The sequence below is a fragment of the Pygocentrus nattereri genome, chromosome 12 (genome assembly GCF_015220715.1).
Source record: "Pygocentrus nattereri isolate fPygNat1 chromosome 12, fPygNat1.pri, whole genome shotgun sequence".
NCBI classification, from domain to species: domain Eukaryota; kingdom Metazoa; phylum Chordata; class Actinopteri; order Characiformes; family Serrasalmidae; genus Pygocentrus; species Pygocentrus nattereri.
Genome location: NC_051222.1, coordinates 16712549 through 16740165, shown reverse-complemented (window position 1 = coordinate 16740165; position 27617 = coordinate 16712549). Strand labels below are relative to the sequence as shown.

The 27617-nt window shown below is 38.7% G+C and overlaps 1 protein-coding gene across 3 annotated transcripts; it reads left to right on the top strand.

Moving 5' to 3' along the window:
• Positions 1-1657: 1657 nt before the first annotated feature.
• On the top strand, positions 1658-27617 carry LOC108429802 (coiled-coil domain-containing protein 81). Of its 3 annotated transcripts, none has more exons than XM_017701818.2 (14): positions 1658-2085; positions 2199-2260; positions 3207-3360; positions 4929-5188; positions 5720-5900; positions 6066-6174; positions 8856-8964; positions 11234-11380; positions 13126-13233; positions 15827-15996; positions 17974-18052; positions 20358-20584; positions 24662-24787; positions 27225-27617. In XM_017701818.2, the coding sequence occupies exons 1-14, from the start codon at positions 2013-2015 to the stop codon at positions 27361-27363; spliced, it is 1944 nt and encodes a 647-aa protein (XP_017557307.1). In that variant the 5' UTR covers positions 1658-2012; the 3' UTR covers positions 27364-27617. The 3 variants fall into 3 exon arrangements, with proteins under 3 accessions (XP_017557307.1, XP_017557309.1, XP_037399623.1); XM_017701820.2 differs by having other exon boundaries at positions 4932-5188; positions 27225-27363; XM_037543726.1 differs by having other exon boundaries at positions 2013-2085; positions 11258-11380.

Below are 27617 nucleotides of genomic sequence, written 5' to 3'. Positions count from 1 at the left end.
AGACCACCTCCTCCGCTTCAGTGTTGGCCCAAGGACCACCAGAAGGTGCTTCTCAGCCCAGTCGTTGAGAAACCATGTCCTAATTCACAATATGTTGTGGTAGCAAGTTGCAAAATGGGGGAGTCACTACTGCTGTTCTAATACGCCACTGCCTTGGCTGTACTACCAGAGCTGGTTTAAGAGGAGCCTGGCCCTTTCCTGTTTCGCCTGTTATATGCAAGACATGCCTGCAAAATGCAGGGCACCTATGAGCGAGTCCTCAGTGATTAGGGATGAATGGAGTTCAACGAAATGTTAAAATACTTTCTAATCACTTGTCCAGAACCTTCCATTTAATTATGGAAAATAGAAGGTTGTGTTGAAGAATGAATTTCACTAAAAAAGAGAAAACGTACCTGTTACATATTTGGATGCAGTAAACATGCATTATACTGTTACAGAGGCCTACAACTGAAATTCAGATGTTTTCCAAAATATGACAGTGGTGGTAAAATGTGTGCTGTTCTGTGTTCAGGAAATGGATGCATTCTTCTATAAAAAAAAAAAAAGTTTAGGAATGTACAAACTATGATCTTTTTACTCAAATGCTCCTTTTTGACCCATTCATTTTGGACTTGCAGTTGGGCAAGTCAGGCGCCGTTTGATAAACCTGGAAGACACTGCTGAGTGGCAGTTCTCTTGTCTGCAAATTCTCTGGTGCTACCAGAGATTTTCTAACATAACATGAGGGGAAACATGTAATGCCAGCTCAGCCAATCATATCTGGCCTCTTGTGTTGTAATTATGAGATGGCAGTTCTGAAGAAGACCAGTCAGATGAGAAGATTTCTGCACCAATCAAACCAAAAATGGATCTTGAGTTGTTGTCTGAGCCTAATGAAAACATGTGAATAAACACAGGTAAGAAGCAGAAGGAGAACAACTGCTGACTTATGACAAATGGGAAGAATACAGACCGCCTGTTGTGATTGAACTTGTTTTGGGGCCTGGTCATTCTTCCGCTTATAGACTGAAAGCCCTGCTGTTATTTGTGCTCACATTATAGTGATTTACTTTCATGCCGTGGGCTGTTATCACTCAGATCCAGGCAAGTCGCTGTACTGTCAGATGAAAAATTTGTGTTCTTATTTTTGGGAGAAAAACAAACCCAAAAAGCTATGAGAGTGCGGGTCAGTGTCACCCAGAATTCCTAGCAAAACGGCCGAATTCTGCTCTTATTTTTCCTTCAGATGTTGTTTTCAAACAAATGACTCATTCAGACGGAGCCCCGCTGGTGACATCCTGTATAAATAAAAATAACGCATGGCCACGCCTTATTAACACATGGGAACTAATCTCATTCCCACGCTTTACTAAGTCGTGGCCACGCGTTATTTTTATATGTACAGCATGTCACCAGCGGGGCTCCGTACAGTCATTAGTAGTTTTTAGCAGAGTTGTTGTAAGAGTATGTAACTGGAAGCTCTTCTCATTGTTTTATTTTCTACATCTCGACCTGTAAACACTAATGTCACTGATGTGAAGTGGTGTTTCTGCACGAGTAGCTTGGGTCGAGTTTGCTTACACTTTGTTCAGCTTAAGCTTTGAGTGTGTTCAACTCCATGTATGGGTTCCAAGGCTTGACTCGGTGGAGGAAACGAGTTACCTCCGAAACTCTGAGTGAAGTGAACTCGTCCGGGTTTACAGCGTGAAATGGCCCAGTTTAAATCTCAGCCGAGCGCAGTGTGAGGTGGTTTAAATCTCAGCCGATCGCAGTGTGAGGTGCGGGGTGCTGGACGTCTCCGCTCGACTCCGTATGGAGGACGAGAGAAAGTGCCATTGCTGGGGGTTTGAGTTATTGTGACGTCCTCCCATAGCAACCAGTGGAACGCTGAAAAGCTCGAGAAGGAGCGCGAGCGCGCATTCCCCGCCAGATTAAGCCACAGCATGGCCTCAGAAGACGGCGGAGTCAGCGTTACTCACACTAACCTGCAGTAAAACGCTGGTTTCTGCCTCTCAGCTGTTTCTCTCGCCATGACCGACTTTCTCCACGCCGTGGTGTCGGAGCGGAACGCCTTCCCGACCCTCTCCCGGCTGGCCGAGCACGGTAACTCAGCGCCCTCTGCTAGTTAACGACGCCAGTCACGCAGTCCAGCGTGACGCGGTGTCTCAGAAACATTCCTGGGCAGAGTCATGATTAACAGTTCTGTTCTGACGCAGATGTGGAAGCTGTCTGGGCAGACGTGGCGTCTTTCATCGAGCGCCAGATGACCATGCAGAAGGTGAGAGGATGCCGTGGTCGGACTGGGCAAAACATCCAGATGGTAGAAGTTTCACGTCGACCTCTGCTGGTGTGGTCTCTGTTTCACATTGGACGTAAAGGGGAAGTCCACCGGTTTTTTTGAAAGTTCCATATAATTAAGTGATTTAAGATGTAAACAAAGTCCTTCACAGTGGTTTGGTGTGAAGTGCTCTGTTCTACGGAAAATTGCCGAGTCAGACTTGTTCATAGTGGTGGTGATAGGAACCAGACGTCTGAGAAGATTAATGATTCTTAAAGCTGGGGTACATGCAGGGTGTTGTGAGGCAAAATAGTTGCAACCTCTGGTTCCACCCACTGTTAAGAAATCAGAGGCTGTAAGTTTCTCTACAGTGAACCATTTCATGTCCAACTGTGCCGAATGACTTTGTTTACATCACAACAGCAGAATTATGCAAAAGGTTAGAAAAATCTGTGGAATTTCCCTCTAATTTTAATGTCTTGTAGAGTTGTACCAACCCTCAGTCGTATAAACACCTTTAAGGTTTAATTGAATCTTACCTGTTTTACCTGTTTTATATCCAGCAATACATTTTTGTATAAGAGAGAAACAGGCTAGGTAATGTTTTCACTTGTCTAAAATGATTGTTTCGTATTCTTCTACATTAGATGAACATCTAGTGTTGCCCATTTGATTGTTTTTGGATGCAGTTTCAGTATAACACTCATTGTTTTGTTGACAGTACCGAATGTAATGTAAGTGATTAAAAACTCCACTTTTTAGCCATTTAATTTGGTGAATTTGAAAAAAATCTTCGGATGTGTGCTCAGACAAGCTCAGAGAACATATGGTGTGTTCTTCAATAATTTGTGTTTTTTAAAAAAAAAACAAAACAAAACAAAACTGTGAGGATGTGAACTTAATTTACAGGCCTGATCCCATCATAATCAGGTCTAATGTGTTTTAGGGTGTGTGCATTTCTGGCTTGGGAACATTTACTTTCTCTCAGATGAAGCTTGATATGGGCAGCAAGTATGTCCTCATTCAGCATCCAGTCTTCCTTTTATCTGAGAAACTTTCCCAGTCTCACGGCCTCAAACAGACCAAACCTCTTGCTGCAGGTGAGTGCATCACATAGGCCAGTACCAAAAGACTGGCTGATGTTTGGTTACTTATGTTTGGTTCTTGCAACCAGAGCAGTTAGCATGAACTCTCTAGAGCAATTTGAGTGCTAAAAACACCTCTTTATTGCACTCAAATCATACAAAGTACAGGGTGACTGAAAAAGATTCATCTGATTTCAAAATGATTTATTTCACTTCTAAACACACACTTTCTGAGCCACTACTCCCTCAGGGTTGTGGGGGTGCTGCTGGAGCCTATCCCAGCAGTTATTGGGCAGAAGGCAGGATACACCCTGGACAGGTCGCCAGTCCATCGCAAGGCAGACAGACATACACACTCACACCTAGGAGCAATTTAGCATGTCCAATCAGCCTGACTGCACGTCTTTGGACTGTGGGAGGAAACCCACACAGACACGGGGGAGAACATGCAAACTTCACACAGAAAGGACCCTGGTCACCTGGCTGGGGAATTGAACCCAGGCCCTTCTTACTGTGAGGCAACAGCACTACGCACCGCACCACCTCATTATAGAACAATGCAGTAAATTGTAAATGGTTTAAGCGAACATAAAGTTTATTATGTAATTTTCGAAGTGCTCAATATGAATCTACTCCAGCTGTACTGACAGCATCAACACGATAGTCAAATTCATCCTATACTCGATTGAGCATCTCGGGTGTCACTGTACTCACGGCTTTTTCTATGCGATTTTGGAGATCATCCAAGGTTGTGGAACCAATGACAAATGCTCTGAGCTGTTGGAAGTTCACTGCCGACAACAATCACGTTGCACAGTTATGACGGATTCACTCTGATTTAAGTAGAGAACGCAAAACGCTTGCTGCTCAGGGGTTGCCAACTCCTCTCAGACTGAAGTGAGCCATCTTCTGGTGACAGTCAGAAACTCTAAGCCCCTCTTTGAATTGGTATGTGATTGGTTCCTAGGATGGTTGTAAAAATGTTGCACTTTGAAAGCAGATTAATTTTGCTGAATCACCCTGTACTTCAAAATGAAAGGCCAGGTTTTAAATGCCTATTGTTTCTTTTAATCATAAGGTTTTGTATCTTAAACAGATTTTCTGCATTAATTAATACAAGCTGTAGGTAACTGGGATTTTGTCAGTGTTGCATGTCTACAAATAAAAAATATACAAAGTTTTATCTACAAAAAAAGTTCAGCGCACAGTTTAACCTCAAAAAAAAAAAGGTATGAAAAAATGCATTAGCCTTGCCCTTTAAAATCATTGTAAAGTTTCCCTAATAGTGTTCTGTTTTGTCCAGAGCATAAGTCAGTCGAATCCTGCTGCATTCTTGAAGGTCCACAGTACCACAGGCTTTTGTGTTTTTCCTGCTTTAATACTCAATTCATGAAGGGCTCAATGTTTAGCTGATGATTCGGTTCAATACATTATGGAGTTAAAGCAAGGGACACACTAAACTCTGTCATGCAGGGAGTTCAAGCTGTTTTAGAGAAGCCTGCTGAGTGAATGATAAGGGCTGCAAGAGGGGGCCAGTAGAGGACTCAATGAGCATTCTAACAATGCAATATTTGATGGCACAGCAGGGGACATTCCAGTGGTGCCGCTCAACTTCACAGCTCTGTCCACGGAGAGCCTGTTTGACCGGGACGTGGTGGAGGGCTGCATCCGGGAGACGCTCCTCCTGCTGCTCCGTGCCGTTACCATCCAGCGCACCGTTGTCTTCACCTTCAGAGGCATTGGTGTCCTCTCGTTCCACCACAGCAACGTGAAGATGAAGTTCTACAAGGACTTTATCTCTGCCATGGATGGCACTGGGAAACTTTTATGGGCCCTAACCAATGTGAGTTGCATCAGCTAAGTTCTCATACGTGAATCAGCAGTACAGTATAGGATTTTAGTCAAATTTATGTAAAATGACTGAGTGGGTGGATCTGAAGTTCAGTATTTTGTTTTTGTTTTTCTCTGTATATTTTGACACATTGTAAAACAGCTTTTTATATTGTGTAAATATATAATGATGAATGGTTCCATAGAAACTGTTCAGAGTCAGAACTGTTCACAGTGATTATGATACAAACCAGAAGTCAAAAGTATTTAATGCCTATTAAAGTTGTTTCCCAAAAACATTGACAAATTAAATGGTTTTGAATTTGTTGACTGGTGCCCAAGATGTGTTACGATAGTATTGAGAGGAGATTTTGACCTGACACATTTTTAAAAAGCCATTTGTGATGACAAAATAGTCATGGGATGCCAGGAGTCTGATGCTTTTGTGTAAAAAAATTGCTAACCAAAAGCCAACAAAAGACAGGAAGTTGAAAAGTGGCTTCCTAATTTCCTCTTAAGTAAAAACATTGAGCTTGTTTTGCAGAGACCTGGAACAAGCTGCTCTGTAGTTTCTGGGAAACTTTCCAGTCTCCAGCGACCCATGACCAGCAATGCCATCCTGCTCCCCAGAATCTCCTCAGGAGAGTCACCAAGAGAGGCAGATGAGGACGAAAGCTCAAACCCACCAGCCAAGCCTAATGACAGAGAAGAGGAGAATGGAAAAGGTGTTAATCAGCCCTTTTAATAGACTGAAAATAAGTTTAAGTGCATGAGGCAATTTTAGCAACTTTAAAGTGCAACACTAGACTGATTGAGTTTGAGGAACTAATCTTGGATTTGTGTGTGTGTGTGTGTGTGTGTGTGTGTGTGTGTTCGTTCGTGGTTTGTAGAGATCAAATTCTCAGCGCACCCCAAGTCCAGGCTACCCATAGCCAAAACAAATGCAGACCTCTTCACAGGTGAACCAGATGCCAAGGCTCTACCAGATCCAGTAGAAAGGTACATAAGATCCAACTGTTAGAGTGAGTATAAAAGATTTGACTGAAGATCTGAGGACACCAGTGTTGTTATCATTAATGAAAACTATGACTAACATCTAGCTGTGAAAAAAATTACTTAACTGTATTAAAATGAAAATGTTTCAAAAACACAATCAAAACTGTAACATGCACTGCAAAACTAACTGAAACTAATACAGAGAAAAGCACTCTAGTTTTTAAAGTGCATGAAGCACTCCTCATCAGACTTTAAATACCCAAGAGATGGTGAAGTCTTTGCCTAAAGCTTTCAGTGTTGTTGAGCACTTCATTGAAACAACATTGGATGGGTCAATATGGACTTACTTTGAATTTGATCTTTTGTAAAAAAAAAAAAAAAAAAAACGTTTACCATAATAATCAAAAATGTTCTTTAAAAGCTCTTTTAAAACAAACTGAAACTAAACTGAAATTGAAAACCTAAAAAATGAAAAAGTAAAAAATAAAAACCAAAACAAAAATCAAAATAAAAATAGATACTAATAAACATTGCAGAGCTGTGTAAATAAACAGACCAATCATCCTATATTCAGTAAATTAACACACAGGGGTCTGATACAGAAAATATTTTTTAGATGGAAATGGCAATTGACTGTACCATGTTTCAGATATCAGCAAAACGTTTTTTCTGTTTGACTCCAGTGGATAAATTGTACATGTCACAAAAAAGTTTAGTGGAGACTGGAGGCAACAGGAAAAAGAATAACTGCCACAGAGGAGGAACCATTCCTAGTTTACTTAACATAACAAATATTCATAAAATAGGTCATTTAAATAAAATAAAGACTGTTCTCATGCATGGCAATTAGCTGAGATGTAATCACAAACTGTCTGATTAGTATAAGTTCCCTGTAAATTCTGTCTGTTTTGTCACTCTTATCAGAAAGCTATGGAAAAAACAGAGAAGCCAAATAAATAAACTCTGTGAACATTTACTTTACATTCTTGATGGAAAGATGTCAAACACATTGGAAAAGCCAAATGTATCTAACATCAGAAAAGGATGTAATTGTGTAAAACGTTTTGTTTGATGGAAACGATCCAGCAGCAATATTCACAAATATTTTAACAGCTTTCATTTTCTTGCTTGCAAAATACACATTAAGTCAGAGGACCTAGATGCTTAATGTAACAACCCTTAGGTGTATAAATCAGTCATGCAGACTTCGTATATGGGCTGGGTGTTCACCTGTCATCAAACCAGCATCACATGGGTAGACTAGACTCCCACAGAGTCTAGTCCTGTCCTGAGTTGAACAAGGTCTGTGTAACCTAAGATCTCTATAGAGACTCTATAGAAACTGTCACAGAACCAGTATAACTACAAATAACAGCAAACATGAGCAACAACAGAAATAGCAGCTCAGCCACAGGCCTGCAATGTAGATCATTTGTTGATTGATACTGATTGATTCATTCATACCTGTAGTTAAGTCAGTTTGTTATAAACTAGAAGTAGAAAGTTCACAGATGTAAGGTAATATTTACTATGCAAATGGTAATGTTGAGATTATTGATACCTTTTAATGTGAATGTATTTAGAATAAAATAGAAATACAATGAAGTCTCAGGAATTTGAGCAGTTTTGTTTAAATTTGGGAAAAAAGTTAACGTTGAACACTGTTTAAAGCTGAACTTTGGAGGTGTGAAAAATATCTCTGCAGATTAACTGAAAAAAAGAATGGAGGCAAAATGTAGACATACTAAATACTGAAAAAAAAAACCCAGCAGTGTATGTAGCCATAATTGCATTGCTAGTACTTCATCCACATCATGCAGCTCAATTCTGCCAGCGCTGAAAATGAAAACCCTGTAGAGGACACTGATGTCTGTCAGCGTTGTTCTACATCACAGTGAAAAGCAGACTGGACTCCTGGATGCATTATACATGCTGAGCATTAGAGATCCATTCACTAGCACTCACGGCAAAGCTGAGCTGTGCTTGCTTTCAGTGCAGTGACTGACTGGATTTAGATTACCACTCAGTGGGAGACATGTTGATAGACTGACTTTCATTCTGTGCCACACAGGTTTAGGAGAATTCATGAAATATTGATGTGGTTTTTCCAGTTTTCCGTTCAGTTTTGCGTCCGGTTTTCAGAGCTGGAACTGTTTCCTTTGAAGCTAGAAATACTTTCATTTCTTGTTTTGTCCTGCACATAATTGCATTTTTTAAGCATCTTGATTTCTTTTAGCGATGGCTTGCGAGGATAAAGGATAAAGATTTTTTGTGGAGTTTGAGCTGCACCACACAGAGCCACCTAACCATTTCTCCAGATGGACTGTGACTTTCTACAAAACAAAACAAAAAAATCCTTTTCTTTATATAAACTAAACTCACTTTATTGCTGAAGTGAAAGAATGAAGCATATTAAGTTCTAGGGATGAGCATAGTACATAGTACATAGTACAAACACATAGTATTTGACATGCCAGCAAGAAATAATTTTATGTTGTTAAGAGTAAAAACACAAACGATGTAGCAATAGCATATGATATACTGTACCTCATATGATATACTGTACCTCATCGTTCATGAGAATGTGGAACAGCAAAACATACACTGTACAAATCTGTTGTTCTTTCTTTGAAGTATAAGAGATAGGAGATGACAAAAACCTGACGTCTCCTCTTTATATATAGACATGCTGGATACTCTCAGTCACCAGACGGTGCTGTTGAGCAACTGGAAATAAAGAGAGAAGAACCCTCCTCTAATCTGTCCTGTCGTGGCCACACTCGAGCCGGACAGGTAAGCCTGTATTTTTCTATTCATTTCTTTATTTCAGTTAGAAGCCTAAATGTTTTCTGTGCTCTAACTTACCCACTTCAACTGAAGGTCTTGTTAATGAGCAGATTAGTGGGATTAGTTGTGTTGGAGTAGGGAAAATGCTAAAACATGCAGGACTGGGGTTTTCAGGGCCAGGGTTGGGAACAGCTGGTTTAGAAATCCATCTGGGCAAAAAATATAGTTCTGTTGTGATATTTCAGGTTAGTCATTTAAGGAGTGTACAGTATATATAAATAGTCTGCACACCTTTATTGAAATACATTTTTTTTGTGATATAAAGACAGGGATTAAGAAAAAAAAGTCTATCTTTCATGGAATCGTGCAACCCACAAAGTGTAATAGTTAATGATCAGGAAAAGTAATCCAAAATAAACAAACAATTCCCTGCTTGCATAAATATAAACACACCCTTTTATAATAGAGGTTGTAGCTGCAAATCACATTCAAAATAAAAATGGCATCAGTGAAAGTAATTATGATTAACCCTGAACCAAAATAAGCTCTTCCTGTAGCTGTTCTTTACATTTTCATATTTGCGTCCTTCTGGGATAGCAGTGCTCCATACGGAGCTCACAAAACAGTTACAGAATCTTGTTGTTAAAGGGTACAGATCAGGAAGATGATACAGAAGAATATGGATATGTACGACAGAGCACTGTGAAAACTCTCATTAATAGATGGAAAATAGGAGAGACCACACAGACATTGCCAAGATCTGGAAAAACCTCACAAGTTGATGACAGCACAAAACATTTATCAGGAAAGCTATTAAAAGGCCTACAGCAATATTTAAAAAGCTAGAGGAATTTATGGCGGGTAATAGCCACTCCTCACATGTCACAGCAATCCCCCATATTCTGCATGTCAAGGCTGTAGGGTAGATCAGAAAGCCAAAGCCTTTTTTTTTGCGCAAGAAAAGATCCGAGCCCCTCTAAAGTTAGCAAAAATACATTATATCACTTAAAATCATTTGAGAAGACAAAGGCTTTTGACCTGAATTCTAAAAGATATGTTTGGTGCAGTTACAACAGAGCTCAACTGTGGAGCGTGGTGGTAGGAGCATCATGTTTTTGTTCACATTAAACATTTCTGGTGTAATTTATCTTGATTTCTGGCTGTATATGACAAAAAATCTAAATTTCAATAAGGTACTGCTCTCAGATAACCATGGTTTGGTTTGATTCTACTGTTATGGTGTCATGCATAATTATTTTTTAAAAGACACTAAATACACAGGTGTAACTAGAATGAATAGAAGTGAACTCTTCATACAGTAATGGAATACAGTACAGGTGTAACAACACACACATTTCATAATATGATATTTGATACAGAGTATCAAAAATAAAGTATTTTTTCATTTCTTTTCTTTTTTTTCTTTTTTTTTCTTTTTAGGTTATACCCAAAATGTTTTTTTTCCACAAAAAAGACAGCAGTGCTTGTTGAAAGAATAACTAGAATTTTCTTAGAAGACTTAAATAAAAATAACAAACAAAAGTGAAATGTAATGATGTATATTACATGTTACACGTGTGGCAAAGACCTCTGTCTTTATGGCTTATAATAATAAAAAATGTGGATTACATATTTGGACTGTTTGTGAACTTTGATTCTGCATCTCAAACTCATTCATTCATTTACGGTTAGATCTGTTATGTATATGTTTCAATATAAAGTGTGGTTCTTACCTTCTGGCTCAGTCACTCAGAAACTGTGCAAACCAGGACTCTCCAACAAGATAGTGGTGCAAATCAAATAATCACCCCTGTTAAGTTATTTGTTTTCTCACTCATTCTGATTCCGCTAATCAGTGTTTCAAGGTAGACAGAATAGACAGAAATTTATAGAGTGTCTCTGCTGCACCATTTAATGTAGAACAGAACATTTGAAAAAGAGGCTAACTTTAATTTGGCTCAAGGTATGATAACCATTTTTTTTTCCATTTTCCATCATTTTAAAGCGTTAAGTCTTCTGTATGCCATTCACAGCGCAAATCATTATGCAAAAAAATTAAAAATTAACATGATTAACATGACTCCGCTAGAATATAGACAATAAAAATGGTAGCTTTTGTATTTTTGGGGATGTAGACTAGCTTGAGAGTTTTATTCTACTCAGTTGTATTCAATTTTAAAATCAGTACAGTTTAATCACCACCTTTATATCAGTGCATAAGGATGCACAAATGTGGCTCTGCATTTTGCATGTGCATGTGTGTGTAACTTTGTAGGAGCTATGCTACCTGTGTATGCAGCGAGCACAGCGTAACGTACCCCTGTACGTGGCAGAGGAGAGACAGAGAGAAGAGCAAGAGCAAGAGAAAGTCCTGCTGCTCGCTGAACAACACAAAGATGAGCAGTTTCTACAGAAAGAGCAGGTGAGAGCTACGGTCACTAAATTATGGAAATTAAAGGTGCACTTTGGACAAAATGAGGAGAGTAAAAGAGATTTTCCTTTGCTACATCTGTTGTAAACATGCACATTTGCCTCCTGCATTAGTACCACAGTATTATTTAGAGTGAGATTTTTCCATTTAAAGACTAGGAAAACCCCCTTACTGGTGATGTGTCTTGCGGGGGGCCAATTTTTTGAAAACTACAAGCACTTTATGGTGGCTGTTTTTTCCTACAAGCTGCAGAAGGAGGTAAGATAGCTACTGCTACTCCTAGAAACTGATATTAGCCGTTGTGTGAAAGGCTGTTGCAGTAATTCAGGAATTCTTTATCACGGTGACCAAATTCTCAGTGGTTGTACAGTGTATTTGCATAGTGCTTACTGAGTTTTGTAGTGAGAGAACATTAATAGACAAAAGATCAAAAACAACACAAAATAGTGAATTCTGTCAGATTGAACCTGAGGGATGCAATGCTGCAAAAGCTTATGGAAGCTTATGAGGTCTTCCCTACTCATTACATCTTTCATTTTTGACTTTCAGAACTCTCTGGCCACTTTCACATTACAGGCCTTATTGCTCAATTCAGATTTTTGCCCAGATCTGTTTTTTTAGCCTTGTCTGTTCACGTTCAAGTTTGTAAACACACCTCTGCTCTGAAAGCTCCCACATGTGCACATCTTATCAAGTTAACAGCCTACACTGAAAGATCACGTGTGTGATATGAAAAAAGCAAAACATGAATTCAGATTGTTCTCATCAAAGGGCCAATATTCTGGAACAATCAAACTTCTATAAAAGAAAGTGGGGTTACAAAAAGTACCATTCACTGTCCAATCCATATGGTCCATTTATGGAGAAGAAACTGCAAAAGTAACCTGTTTTGATTTCCACTGGACTCTGGAGCAGTGGAAGCATATTCTGTGGATCACGCTTTCTGATAGTCTGACAGTCTGACCAACGAGTCTGTGTTTGCCGAATGCCAGGAGAATGTTGCCAGCCTGACTGCATTATGCTGACCGTAAAGTTTGGTGGAGGAGGGATAATGCTCTGGGGTTGTTTTTCAGAGGTTGGCCTAGGCTCCATAGTTCCAGAGAAGGAAAATCTTAATGCTTTAGCAGATGTTTTGGACAGTTGTAGGCCTCCAACTTTGTGGGAGCAGTTTGGGGAAGGCTCTTTTCTGGTCCAGCATGGCTGTGGCCCAGTGCACAAAGCAAGGTCCATAAAGGCCCACACACAGCCCTGACCTCAACCCCATCAAACACTCGTCTAGCATCAGTGTCTGACCTCACAAATGCTCCTCTGAATGAATGGGCAAAAATTCCCACAGACACTCCCAAAATCTTGTACAAAGGTTCCCAGAAGAGCAGAAGCTGTTATAGATGCAAAGGAGGGACCAAATTCATATTAATCCCTATGGATTTAGAATGGCACTTTATTAAATGTCAGTTAATGATTGACCGGTTGAATCAAGGTGTAAATAGCAGAAGACAATAAAATATTGTGTGTGTATTATTTAATGTTACTTGGCAAGCTATTTAAAATTACATTAGTCCACAGTTTTCTTTCCCAACACAGCAGCTGCCACCTTTGAAACATATCAACTTCGGTCATTGACATTGTTCGAATTACATCACCCCCTAGTGCCCAGGCCTAATGCACACATACACCCATTCATACACATACTGGATGTGCAGTCTGTTGATGTGGCATCTCTGTGGAATTGACAGGCCAGACAAGAGGAGAAGCGAGAGAACACCAAAAATATAGCAGCTTTTAATCTTGGGATCGCTGAAGCGCTGAGAGCAAAGAAGTCAGCAAAGCCCTCCCGGTTTGAGGTCAGTCTTACTAGTGCCAACACACACAAAAGCACTCATGAATACACATACTCTTAGTTTCATTGCAGTCTATATACAGATTTTCCACTGATCATCATAATCTCCTATGAGTTCAGTAGAGCTGGCTTCTGCGGGTTGCTGGTGACAAGCTACCTAATTATTTAGCTTGTTAAATGTTGATTTTCCTGTGCAAGTGCATGGGCTTGTAAATGATGTGACAGTTGAATGGCTTTGCAATTTTTAAAAATTTTAAATATTTAGTTAAAAATATTATTTTTATATTTAATCAGATTTATCAATTATTATCAAATATTTGTTGCAGCCCTATTTTTAAGTAATCTCAAATAGGCTTGCTTTTGTGTTTTTTAAACCTGTATGACATCATTATGTGTGAAAATGACCCTAAATATGTCGCAAAGCTAAGAACATTAGTTGGGGCCAACTTGAGGTCTGTATGTCCATACCTTTGTCTGGTAACCATTATAAGGCAGTGTTAACATTTTGCCAACTCCATTTTTGGTATTTAAAGTGGCTGCTATGGCTTCTTAGTACTCAAAATAAGATCAAAGAGGTAATCACAGCTCTCTTGAGCTTTTGCCATGGCATATGCATTTACAGGAGTTCTGTTCAGAAATGCTAAGAGGATATTATTGTTATAAAGCACCTTCTCCCATTTACCAAATCTGATAGTAAATATTGGCAGTGCACTGCTTAAAATTCTGATTGATCTTTGTTCCCTTCAGGAGTAATAAAGTGTTGTCTTATTTTTGACACTAGCATTGCTGCCATTGTTAGTGCTCTGAAAGAAAAAAGGCATTAATTAACACATTAATCTTCAATGGAGGAACAAAAAAACTTACACAACATTGTTTTAGAAAAAACATATTTTAAACTATTTCCTAACATTTTAAGTTTATTTTACACTGTCAAAAAGCTGCTTTGGCTAAAATGTTAATTTGACAGTTTTGTTTTCTAAACATTTGTTAAAAGCAAACATTGAAAGCCTGCAATTCCCACTTTACTAAAAGTGCATACTTTAAACTACATTATTCCTGCACTGTGGTTTCAGTTCACTGTCATTTGTGTGTGTGAGTGGCAGGAATGTCATCATTCTTTGATGTACTGCAAGTAGCTCATATGTTATGCTCAAAATCATGTAGTTACCAAACAACCCAGATGTGCTCAGTGAACTTGAGCAGTAATTTCACAACACTGCATGGTTTCCAAATAGACTCAACACACATACACATTTTTGTCTTTGTCTTTGTTTTGCCTATTTTGACCTACTAATAAAATTATTAAAATTCTAAGTCATTCCAACCAAACAAGTCACAAAGTTACAGTTTCAACTTGAAACAGACAGAAAGTGTTTTTTTTTCTCATAACTTGCAGAAACAGGCTTTCATACAAAAAGAATGTGAGTCGAATATGCAGTTATATTGCGTTGGTCCAACATTAATTATAAAGTTGTACCTGTGATCATCTGCATAACCTGCTAAATTGGCTCACTACTGCAAATAAGGTCTTTAGCAGACTGTGGGTAATGGGGCCTCTTTAAAGCCGTGTTTACACCTGGTTGTTAAATTTCTCTTGTATTTGAATTGTAACCTGATATGATTTTAACCATATGCTATAACAAGCAAATCAGCTCATACACAAAAACCAACTGTTTGTTTTTCTTTGTTCTTTGTGTTCTTTGTGTTCAGTTTTTCATGCCATTATTAATTTCCTTACACTGGATATTTACAAATGTTTCGAGAAAACAGCTGCCTAGAATAATTAGCCTCCTTTATAGTCGTCACAGTCAGAGACCACATGCATAAAAACAGACGGTGAATAACAACAAGGCAAAGTAAAGATCAATCAAACTGCCACCTTATTTTAACTAGCTTGGGCAGCTAAAAGGTACTGAATTAAACTTAGAGGAGTAACTTCTCTGAGTCAAATCAAGTGACACTCAGGTGGCTGTTTCTCCCCCCATGGACAACAGCTGAAGGAGACGCCGTCACAGTACCTGCAGCAGTTATGATGTCGAATGTGATTTGGAGAGACAGATGCATTTAGATCTGTACAACATCTGATTAAAATGCATCACCTCATTAAATGGATTGATCGGTCTGATTTTAAATCTGTTTAAAATGTGTCTTGGGTGCTTTTACACCTGCATTTTTATGTAGATTAACTCTATCCTTACATATTCTGCCTGAAACCGGGTGCAAATATGGTGGAAATTTCCCCCTGTATTAGTCATACAGCGATAGCTTCATAGCTCTATTGTAAAACTAAGCATTAATCGATTTAAATGAAAACTGCAGATGCTTTTTTCCTCAAAGGTCCAAGCAAAATGTTTCCATACTACATATTTTTCATATTTTCCCTCAAACTGTGGGGGTGCTTTATCCCCACAACGATAAAACACCAGCACACACAGATATTCATGTCAGCTTTCCAAATATTCATGTTTGTATTTGAGATTCTATAAATTCTGTTGAATAGGGCTTGATTTCAACCTGTCCTGTTTTTTTTTTTTTTTGTCAAACACCTGATACCAGATTTATTATTATAAAACCACAACACATTTACATGCCTTTAGGGCTCGTATATCTTTAGTGGACGTCCAGTCACCCCTCCGGCGCTCCTAAAGCAGAGACGCTACATGCAGGAGCTGATGGAGCAGATGACCTGCAGGAGGCAGCAGCTCACACAGAGCCTCCGGGACCACAAGCTCATTGACCGGCTGCATCAGATCCAGCTCGCAGATGAGTAAGTGTGTATGTGTGTAAGTGAGAGAAAAGTGTAAAGCAAATGTTTGGCAAGAAATCTCAGTCTTAGTGCGCCTCCTTAAGCCAAAAGTAATTGATCAGCCAAGATCAAGGTTTGTTACTCAAAGTTTGCTTTTTAGATTTTGTACTGGAGCTACAAGGCTAAGTTAGCTAACAAGTAATGGAACCTTATAGGTCACCTTTGAGCACAGTGCAAAGTGCATGCCTAAATCATTACTAGGGGTTTGAATCTCTGGGCACGTTTCCATTCGATTACGATTCAGAGGCTGCGATGCGATTATACAACGATTATTGATGCATTTTAATGCAGCTTTTTTTTTCTGTGCCAGTAAAATGCCTTCGAGACGGGACTTGTGCAACATAGCATGAAAGCCCTGGTTCTCAACGACTGAGAACTGCCGTGCAGAGTGCAGGTCACATAGCAATGCAGTCTTGCTTAGCTAGTAGCGAACGAAAAGGCAGAGAGAGATTTAAGACAATCATTTGGAGACGAGTCGACTCATTCGCATTTATAAGCAGCACAGTTAGTTTCTTGGTACGTTAAATCCGCAACAAGAAAGTGTCAAACACTAAAAAGTTGCAAAGATGAAATCAGCTTTTCTTTTGAAATTCCACCTTAAATAGTGCCACATTTACACTCAGTGCCTCAGGCAGAATTTAAGGTAGAACAGGAAAATTCTATTTTGAAGAAGCGACTTCAGCCTCATAAAACTCGAACGTTGAGAGACATTTTAAAAGAATCTATTCAACATTTGAAGAATAGTGTTCTGGTGGAGATGGGAGGAAAGCAGCTATAGCTGAAGCTTAAAGCAGAGCAAAGTAAATCTGCGTTTTCGTTTATATTTTTAGCCTATTTTTAGCCTATACTAGAACATTAGCACATACTGAGACATATTGGTCATAAAATGTTTTGGCTCCCAAGGTAGTTTGATGTTTGTTAAAAGGACAAAATGGCTCTTCTTTACATTTGGGTCATCGACTCCTGGCCTAAACTAGCTATTAATGCAAAGGATGCCGGTCAGATTTCAGTGTTTTTGTTAGGTGCCATCACAGAGTGTCCGGGCGCTTCTATATTTCCAAGTTCCATCTTTTGCGTTCTGTCAATGTTACGTTATAAATTAAATTTTAGAAAATCGATTTTTGCCATTTGTGAATCGATTCAGAATCATTCAGGTCCACATCGTGATGCATCTAAGAATAGATTTTTCCTCCCACCCCTAATTATCACACACTTAAAGCTGCACTGTATAAGTTTTGTCATGTGCTTTGAAAAAAACACACCATAGTTTGTGTTTTTTCACTCCAGACTTAGTAATGCTACTTCTTTCAAAGTTAGCGAAACATCTTACATAGTGCAGCATCTAAGTTGTCTCATGTTGTAACATGATCTTAAATAGACTTCCTTTTTGGTACGGTACTGTTGTCACCTGTGCATTTTTATTGATAAATGTATGTCAGAAACAACTTAAGTCTATGTGAGATTACTTAACAAAATTACAGTATTGTGATGAAGGCATACAGTTTGCACAGTGCTAATTAGTGGTTTTAAGCTTCTTGTTAGCTACAGTAGCTCCAGTGCAAAACATAAAAACAAACATTAGACAACAATTGTGTCTTGGCTCAAAGATTACCTTCAAAGTTAAGGAAAATTGCAATTTAAAAACCTATTCCCATTCCAAAAAAGGGAAAACAAAGAGAGATCTCCTTAATATCTCTAATCTCATAGGCAACAATGAGATCAGATGGAAAGACAAAAGTTTCCTGCTACACATGTTTCCTGAACATGTCTCCTCTGGAGATGTCAGTACAGTCAGAGCTCCGATTTTTCAAGATAATCTCCCTTTTGGAATTTTAGAAGAATCATGATTTAGTCTACTGAGGCATCAAAGAGCAATATTTAGACAAAAAATTACTTTCTGAGAACTTTTTTCTCTCAGATGACTTCTTGTTTTTTCAGGATTGAGAAACAAAAATCCCATGAACGTCATCAGAAGAAGGAGAACATTAAGAGCCTTCAGAAAGCCCTGAACACCCAAGTAAGGGAATTAAAATGACAACAAGGCAGATGTGGTCTTTGAAGTATGTAGTATTTTGGGGAGGTTACAGACTGAAATTGGGGTGATTCTAAACAGCTTAAAAGGTTTTGTGTATGCTGACATTAAGAAAGTAAAGTATCAGTTTATTGGTGTGCATGAAATGTCTTGTGCAGGTTGAAGCAGTAGTGCAGGGCAGGACAGAGCAGAAGAGAGACAGGAGAATTGTGTTTCCAACAATCAAGAGAAAGTCCACACCAGCTGTGAGCATTGGAGAGGCAGAGCTTTAGTCAAACAGAAAGAGGGAGAGTGTGGTACAATGACAGGGCAACTAAGATAACAAAAACAGGGCATCCATCAATTAATTGGTCTGTCAAAAATACAGAGCACTAGCATAAAACTGCGGGGGGGGAATCACAATATCACTTGAAATCACACAAGATAGTTTTAGGGGGCTGTGGGATGCTTGTCAAAAAATTGTATAGCTTGTATTGCCAGTAACATATTTTTGAGAATGTCTTCAATAAAATCCTCTACACCAGTGGCATCACAATGTCAAGCTACTGTCACCAAATGAGTGAACATGCAGTACAAGTCCTGCCTAAAACGTCTATGGCAGTGTAAATCAGCACTTTGCAAAACAGCCTACACAGTGCTACAAAGTGTCCAGTTATAGAGCGATTCTTAAACAGTTTTCCATCTGAAATAGACAATTCAGCTTTCCCTGTTGTCATTATAAAGCAGAGACATTGCTTAATTCAGAATGCTGCTTAAAGAATTATCAAAATAAATTGTTGTTTCCTCAGTATTTGTAGTTATTCTGTTTAGGTGGTCACTGATGCCATTTGTTGTGACCCATAGTAATAAAAGTTTGTCACTAAATGGCTTTATATGCTGTTAATGTTATTTACTATATGATGATTATGTTAAAATAAGCGAAAATGTAGGTATACTTTGTTTGTCTAGCTTTATAATCAATCTGCTGTATGTAAGCAAGGTTGGTCCCCTCCTCCCCACTGTTCAGACCAAATTTGTTCTTCAGAACACTTACAAAGACACTTACCTGGAAATGTGACTGGAGAAGATGCTCCCAGCATCACCCAGTAAACACTGTGAATGCTCCACTTGCATATTGCAGCTTAATGCAATAACAGTACAGCAAAGGCTAATGTAATGATACCGATTAACAAACCATTCATTGAGCAGCCCTCATTTGCCCTAAGTGTTCATAGGTTGAGTAACCAAAGGGGATGAGCCATAAGAGGCCACTTCAGTTTGAAATATTCAAAATAACCAACACACCAGAGCCTGAAATTGTATGGAGAAGAGTCAGGTGCAGTTCATTAACATCAAGTGTTCAGCAGTTCTCTTTAGTGTAACACATTATTGTTCAATTTGAGATGATGCTATCCAGGCCCCACATAATGAGATCCATCATATAGAGTCCTTGTGCAGGGGTGCTTTAGCTTTTCCACAAAGGGTCAGTGTGGCTGCAGGTTTTCGTTATATCCGAGCAAAAACAACTGTTTTAAGACTGTGGCGAAACTCTTATGGCTCACTACTCCCTATATAGTGCGTTGCATATGTCATGAAATATTGTCAGAAATATTGTAATTACAAGATGAGTTGTGAATGCCACCACAATGTTGTAGTAACTAGTAGGAAACTTGGGTTTTTCAATAAGGGTGTCAATAAAAAAGTCATGGTCACTGCTGATATTTGTATTGTAAATGGTTGTACTTCATCAGCTACAAGTGAACACTCCAGACTAAACATTTTTTACTCACACCTACATGTGAAAAAGCTAAAATATCAGGTATAGGCTATGTGATTCAGTGCTTCAGACTGGATAGGAACACTGAGCATCATTTGCTCCTCATTTTGTTTCAATAATAATAACAAAATAACTTTTTTGATGATGAAAACAAAAGACCTTTTTCCAGACTGTCCATTTTGTTTCCGACCAAAAACTCTTGAGCACATATTGTGCCACACTTACAGCCTCTAGATTTGAAAGCAAGGGGACTTGAAGGCAGCACTATAATGCACTGCGCAGAGGCTGTCATTTCATTACCTACATAGTGCACTATATAGTAGGGGGCCATATGAGTTTCAGCCTGAGGGCCTGAGACCAACTTGATTGATTGAAAAAAAAAAAAACTGTAAATGTCAGCCACAGTCATATATATGTATGTATGTATGTATATGTATATATATATATATATATATATATATATATATCCACCAAAGAGGGCTCTAAATCCCTAAAATTTATTAATGTATGTATGTTTTCACATATGCTCCTCAGCTAGAGTATCGCGGCACTGGGATCCCCGCTCGCCAGCCTGACTCGGATGGCCCTATTTTCGGGTTGTATGACAGAGCTCCAGAAGCACTGGCTGAGCAGAAGCAGAGAGCCCAGAGGCTCTTCCAGGAGCAAAAGAACACAGCCAACACTAAGAGGAAGGAGGCGCTGTTCAACCGCCTCAGTGAGCAGAGGATAGAGAGGGACATGCTGCACCGCAACCACAAAGAGTGAGTGATTACAATCACAGACGCAACAAAAGCACATAGCAGATACCTGTATATAGTGACGGTTCAGTCAGAAGTCAAACTTACAAAATATCCCCTTTGATGAAGCAAGACATGTTTGATGTCTTTAGCTTCCTTCTTTATTTTTGCACTGAGAGTAATGTAGCTAATGGAAGATTATTGCATTGTGCAAACTGCAAGTTATAACAAACTCTGTGACCACAAAAAGTTATTTAAAAACTCCAGGAACGCTGCAGTACCTGATACAGTCATACCAGTGCACAACCTCCCTGACATACTAGTACCAATCAGTGTCGCTACAGGGCTAAAAATGATCCACCACCCAAATAATCTGGTCAGTGGATGTCCAGTGTCGGTCCATTTACATTGATGTAGAGGGTAAAGAAGGGGTGATAAATTGAGCAGTAATGATGGGCTGCAGTCAGTAACCATAAAATCTGTTAGACATGTGAGAATGTATGAACTATGCGATCATCCGATTGTGCCCACTAGCCAGCACACCAAACATGTTTTCAGTGTATATAAATATGGACTTTAGGCTGCTCCTTCTGCTGACAAGACTGAGGGTCTTCTAACTCTGTGGCACCTTTCTCCAGTAACCTGTTTCAGCTCTTCAAGTTATGTGACAACTGAAAATAAGCATGCTTAAACTGAAAATGAATGCATTATGGTTAAAAACCTGTAAGCTAACTTTGATTTTGATGTGGTTTGGTAGGTTCGGGTATGGGTTGGTTGTTCTCAGTAGGATTTGTTTTTTTTTTTTGGTATGGTTTGGTCATTTTTGGTACAGTTTGGCTGTTCTTGGTATGTGTAGCCACCCAGCCCAGAAAATGGTAGGGAAGTCTTCAAGTACAACTTTTCCTGTGCAAGCAAGAATATAAATATATGATACCTCATATGAAACAGAAAATATGAGTCAACGACTATGCATGCACGAGGGCATCTCACTATACCCAAAATTAAGCTTAACTTGCATAAAATACCACATTATAAAATATCCAATACAGTAACTGACATGTGTAACATTAGACAGTCAAATAATAAAACCGTTTCAGATCCCACAGAAGTATAGAGCCTAACTGATATTAGCTAATGCAAGATAGACTGCATTTTTAGCACTTGTCAGTTTATTATGATTACATCACCATTATTTTAACATGATTTAAAATATACATGGTATGGTTAAATAGCTTTTCATATGGTTTGATAGGTTTTGCTATATTTGTAATAAATTACATTTAGGTAATAGGTTTACAGTTTATTAATCACGTTTATTAATAAGCTAATGAAACAGCTAAAGCTTTACCCTGTGAAGTAACCTAAAGGACAATGATACTGTAGCAATGCATTGTCATTTTTGTTTTTAGTGACCGGTGCAATCATAACATAAAATTTTTAAGTCCCTGTTCATATTTCCTTAGGGAAAGTGTTCTATGCTTGGAAGTTTGTGAATGACTTTATGAGTTTAAGGGTGCCTACACACTAGGCAACGCAAGAACGGAGCAGTACACACATAGCAGATCTTGTTCTTCTTGAAGGCTTGTACATGGCTGAGGCAGGGGCGAAGTTTATACATTCAAAATTAAGTGGAAAATTTGGATCAGAAACATTTGTGAGAGACTGACAAAGTAGTATATCAAGACACTGCCAGGCTGTCGCATGACGCAGTGAGTCTTTGAATTCTGGCAGTCTGGTATGTTGTAGCACAGGGAGAGATTGCACTGTATTGATTGGCCTCTCCTCCATCTTGGAGTTTCTTCTACCTGTGCCCAACATTTCTATTGGTTGACGTGCCTCCAAGTCAGAATCCACTGCAGCAAAAGTTGAAATGGTTTGAACTTTTTTGACATTGAACAGAACGTCTTTTTGCACTGCTACGGAATGTTCTGTAATGTTCTGAAGCCAGACAACATGTCAGGGCTGATTCAAGACCTGGACTAACATTATGCATTTAAAGAACATATTTTGAGAGCAATAGAATTAAAGTTGTGCATCTTAAAGCTGCAGCTAGCATGTCGTCATACTTGACTGGGAGTTGCGATAGATGGAAACCATCAGTGATTAATCAGCTCAAGCATAAAGCGTACAAAATGCACCTATATAATGATGATTTTCCTGATAAAATGGCCAAGAATGTGGCTACAAAGTAGAGGTATCTAAAAACTGGTGTAGATTTTTACCTTTACTCTGAGATGCTTTGTATATATGAGCCTAAAATAAGTAACTGACAGTCATACCAGGTCAGTTTTACACCATGATTTAACAGGGCTTTTATTCAGCACAGTCCTGTTCTGAACATTTCATCTGACACAGACCTGAACCAGGTCATGAAAAATGTGTAAAGAGCTGATAAGTTCTTTAAGAATCAGAAAGGCATAAAAACCTACAGAACTTATTGTTTCCAGCTCTGGGATTGTGGACCACTGTGTCATTCATTGTTAGAACAGCAAGAAAAGAATGAATCGATATACAAATACAGTGTGGAATGTGATCAGATCAAGCTGTTCTCTTGGCTCGCCCTGTATTCAGGTTTTTTCAGATGTAACCTTGGTGCAAACAAAATCTTTCCAGGCTGTGTGCAATTGAACATTGGCAAGTCCACTAAAAGCATAAGCAGTCCCACCTAAAATTCACTTTCTTGGAACTCAGCAGTGTTGATGTATTCTTGGAAAGGGATTTTTCGCATAAACTAAAGGAAACGAATTCAGCAGCCAATGAGTACACGTTTTATGGCCAGGATCAATGCTCATGTGACAATGTGCTTTTCGTTAGCTGAAAATGATATTCACATACAGCTCCAGGTGTGAAAGCAGTGTCTTTGAACATGCTTTGAGCCAGCTGTCATTACTATTCACATCAGGATTCTTTGATTCCTGTGCAGGCAGAATAATGAGCTAGTTATTGAACAGGCGAGGCTTCGTTCAATTCACCCTGATCTCATAGTAGATTTGTAGGAAAAAGCAGGGGCGTTTTCATTGCATTTGCAAATGAAGTTGTAAGAAAGCTGTGACCTAGAAACTTAATTTACAATACTGTGCCGAAGTCAAAGACCACAGTTTTATTTGATTTCTTGGCAGCATAGCCATTCAATAAAAATTATTAATTTATTAGTGTTTAAAAAATGTAGAAAGCATTTAACAGAAAATTACACAGATGCCTCAACAAACAAATATAACATTTTTCTGTATTTTTTTCAGTTTTTGCCTTAATGACAGATTATGTTGTTTTCAAGACACTTGCTTTCATTTTTTCTAAGCAATCTGCAGGGATATTTTTCCACACCTCCAAAGTTCAGTCTCAGAAGTTGGTTGCATTTTCTGCTTCTCACTTTCCACATAATTTCAAACACATTCAGTGATGTTTCAAAAAGCAGCTACACGTCCTTTCAGACTCAGTGGTAAGTCATCATCTCGCAGTAGAAGGATGGGCAGAAACACCTGTGGATGTTTTCAGATCTCAATCGAGTGGAGCTTGATTGAGTGGAGCTTTAAGTGCTGAAAGCTTTAAGTGCTGTTTTTTGTGATCATTTTGATCTACCAAGTCTTGCACAATTAACAATTGAGTCTCATTTTCTCTGTATCTTTTAATAAGTCTTTTGAACTCCAGTTCTGGAAACTCACTTAAATGGCACTTAGTGCCATTTAAGTTCTCCTTCCTTATACAGGTAGATGTATCGTATGTCTAATTTTGTCAGAAATGTCCTCCTGAAAAATGTCAAATTTATTGACCATTTCATCAATGTAAAATGAATAACAATAAGTAACACAAGGATTTGTAACTAAGTGAAATAAAAAAAAAAAATACAATAAATTTCAATAAAAAAAATAACATATAAATAACAACTGAGTGCCAGTAAAACAACAATATGAAATAACGCAAAAATAATATCTAAAATGTTTTGAGAGACCAATGTCATATGACGGATGTGAGGTACGTCTTGTGGGAAGGAAGTCTAAAGTTTTGCAGCATAAACACTGAAAGCAGACTCACTATTTGTTCCTATCACAGCCTATGAATGAATTCTCTCACAGTTTGTTGTTGCTCTTCACTGTTTTGCAGACTGATAGCAGACAGAATCTCGCGTTACGAGAGGCTGCGTAGCCTGCGGGCGTCTCTGGAGGACACATGGAACCGCAGTGCTGACTTGAAACACCACCGAGACCTCGAGGAGAGAGCTTTCATCAGGTGAGACAGACAGATAGAAAGACAGGAAGAAAATAGTTTTGAAATGTGCAGAAGAAAGTAGCAATATGCAGGACCATTGAGCGTGTGCCTTTACAGTGTATATTTGTTGCATGTACTTTCTTTTAAGCCATATTTGAACCGGATATTTATTTGATTTACCTGAGGAGGTTCTGTAATTGAAGTGACTGTTTCCAATGCAGTTTGAATCTGCAGTGTGCATCGTTTTTAGTTTGACAGTAACAGTTTCCCACCAAATTACATTCTGCAATTTGCTGAAGTCTACAGTAATATTTGTCCCATTCTGATTAAACCAACAAGACCTGATAACAGACATGACCAAATGGTGTGTTGTTACTATTCAGTAGTGTAGAAAATCAGATAGATGGATACATATGTTCATACATTAGGTCGATCATAATTATTACATGATCACCTGATGGCAGGTATTTGAGCTTTTATTTAAGTTGACTGCAATCTCTTTGCCCAGTTATTAGCTTTATGGGTTTATGGCACAACATACTGAAGGTAAGTAGGACACTGATTAGCAAGATGGCTAATCAGCCAATCTGGCTGTGTTAGGCTTGTACTTTGATTACAACAAACTAAGACTAACAAGTTAGTTTGAAAGTGTGCAATTTTCAAGTCACAAAAGCTGCATTTAAGTTCAGTTTAACCTCATAATTTAGAGCTTATGAATTCCATGTTCAAGCCTGAGGTCCAAAGAAATGGATGGGCTTAATTTAAAGAAAATACTCATGTCACAATTGCAATTGCGATGTCAGACAGAAAACTCATTCAGATGTTTCACCCAGATTGTTCTGTTGTACTGCACACGGCACAAACAGGAATTAAATTATAAATCTGTCCTTTTTTATGAGTTAATAGCTAAAATTTCATGACCATGGCAGGCCTAACATATAAAGACAGACTGTAGGTTTGATCAATCATAGTTGCCTTGTAATTTGCCAATTTGCCAATTATTTCATAGTGTATAACCTACACCAGCCCTGTACCAGTTGTCTGACTGGAATAGAACAACAAAACGTTACTCGACTGCAGCGCAAAGCATGTTTTGACCATAGCTGGTAAAATATTATGTTCAAAAGTTATTTTAACAAGAAGCGATGTATGGGCTGTTGTGTGATTCTCTAAACCTATGCCAAGAACAAAGATTCTGGCCAGAGAAGTTGGCATGCTCACTACCACATGGATGATTTATTGTGTACAATCTCACAGGCCTTTCAGATGGATAGATCCGGTAACTCAACATTTTCATGCAGGTAAACATATACTTTTTAATGTAACATGAACAATAAAATATACTGCCTCAAGCCTCAGTGAATATAATGTTGGCAGGTGAACAACCACAAAGAAGACTTATCATGATCTTTCAGAAACTTTATTAACAGCTTTTTAGAACCGCTTCACTAATTAAAAGGCACGTTTAAAACTTTCTGACAACACTTTCATGCTAATGGTGGATTTCCATGGGAAATATATTGGGCATATTCAAACTTGGGCGCTTTAGATTGTGCAGCTGCAAAGCCGTAAAAACCCCCCCGTAGTGATCTATAGCAATTATTATTCTGTAAGTTGAGGTTTAACCTCTGAGAGAGAGTTTTGCTGTTCCTCTCTTTGATTATTTTGCTTTACATGGCTGATGGTCCAGAGTAGGAGCACAACTGTGTAAATGAATCCTTAAAATGTTGTTTTCTTAGAGAAAGTTCACTTACATAATAACAATTAACTGTTTTTTGTTAATATCTATTAAATCTGTTGTTTCTAGTTAAACATACTCATACCTACTCAGGCTATCTGCGAAAATTGCAGTGATACCCTATTTGTCCAAAAGTATACAGACACCTCTTCTAGCTGTTGAATTCAGCTACTTTAAGGCACACCACTTCATGACACAGATGTTCGATTGCACTCATATAGCTTGTATAATCTTCATAGGAAAGCATCACCATTAAATTGGGATGTTCTGGAGCAGCCACACAAGGTCAAGCTTCAATTACAGGGGTATATAGCCTGCCTGCATTGGACTGTGGAGCACTGGAACTGTTTTCTCTCAGTGTTGGAGCTTCTGATGCCTTCGGGATGAGTCGGCGTGGTGTTTGTGATCTATAACTAGTCATCCAACATCAGTACCTGACCTCACTAATGCTCTTGTGGCTGAATGCAGTCAAATCCTCTCAGCAGTGTTCCACCATCTAGTGTAAAGCCTTTCCAGAAGAGTGGAGGCTGTGTTACTACAGCAAACAAGGACAAACTCCCTTTTAATACTCTTAAAGGTGAAGCAGGTAGCCACAAAGTTTTGGACACGTAGTAATTTTACATATTGGCCAGTCAGACTTTCATTACAAAACCTCCTCTAGTAAAAGCATTAAGTTTTTATTGTGAGGTTCTTATGGTTTTACTGTGCTTGTATGTTCAGGTCAGGCAGTGAGCTGCTCATAGACCAGTGTGAGCAGTATCGCCGCTGCTATCAGTGCAAGAGAAAGACTAGCAACTGCGGGGAGAGCAACATCTGGAAAGAGTCCCACTACATCCCTGGCTCCCGACTGATGGTGTAGCCTCCTTTAACAATGCAAGCAAATGGAGCATGAAATAATCTAAAACAATCAATGACAGACAAAAGCTACGGATGCTGCAACTCTAGAACTTGAAGTTTTGACACCTTAAAACTTGAATGTTTGTCTTTTTGTTTACAGTTTGGTGGGAAGTTTAATGACTATGCTGGGGGCTTTAACACTTTCTCCATGGCCTAACACAATCATACAGACACATGCTGAAGTCAACTGTCAGTCAATAAAATGTGTGAACACTA

Excerpts from the sequence above, each read along its gene's own strand:
- LOC108429802 (XM_017701818.2), top strand. The coding sequence starts at position 2,013 with ATGACCGACTTTCTCCACGCCGTGGTGTCGGAGCGGAACGCCTTCCCG. Across the intron at positions 18,053-20,357 it reads AGAAAGCCCTGAACACCCAA|CTAGAGTATCGCGGCACTGG; the intron begins GTAAGGGAATTA and ends TATGCTCCTCAG. Across the intron at positions 20,585-24,661 it reads CTGCACCGCAACCACAAAGA|ACTGATAGCAGACAGAATCT; the intron begins GTGAGTGATTAC and ends ACTGTTTTGCAG.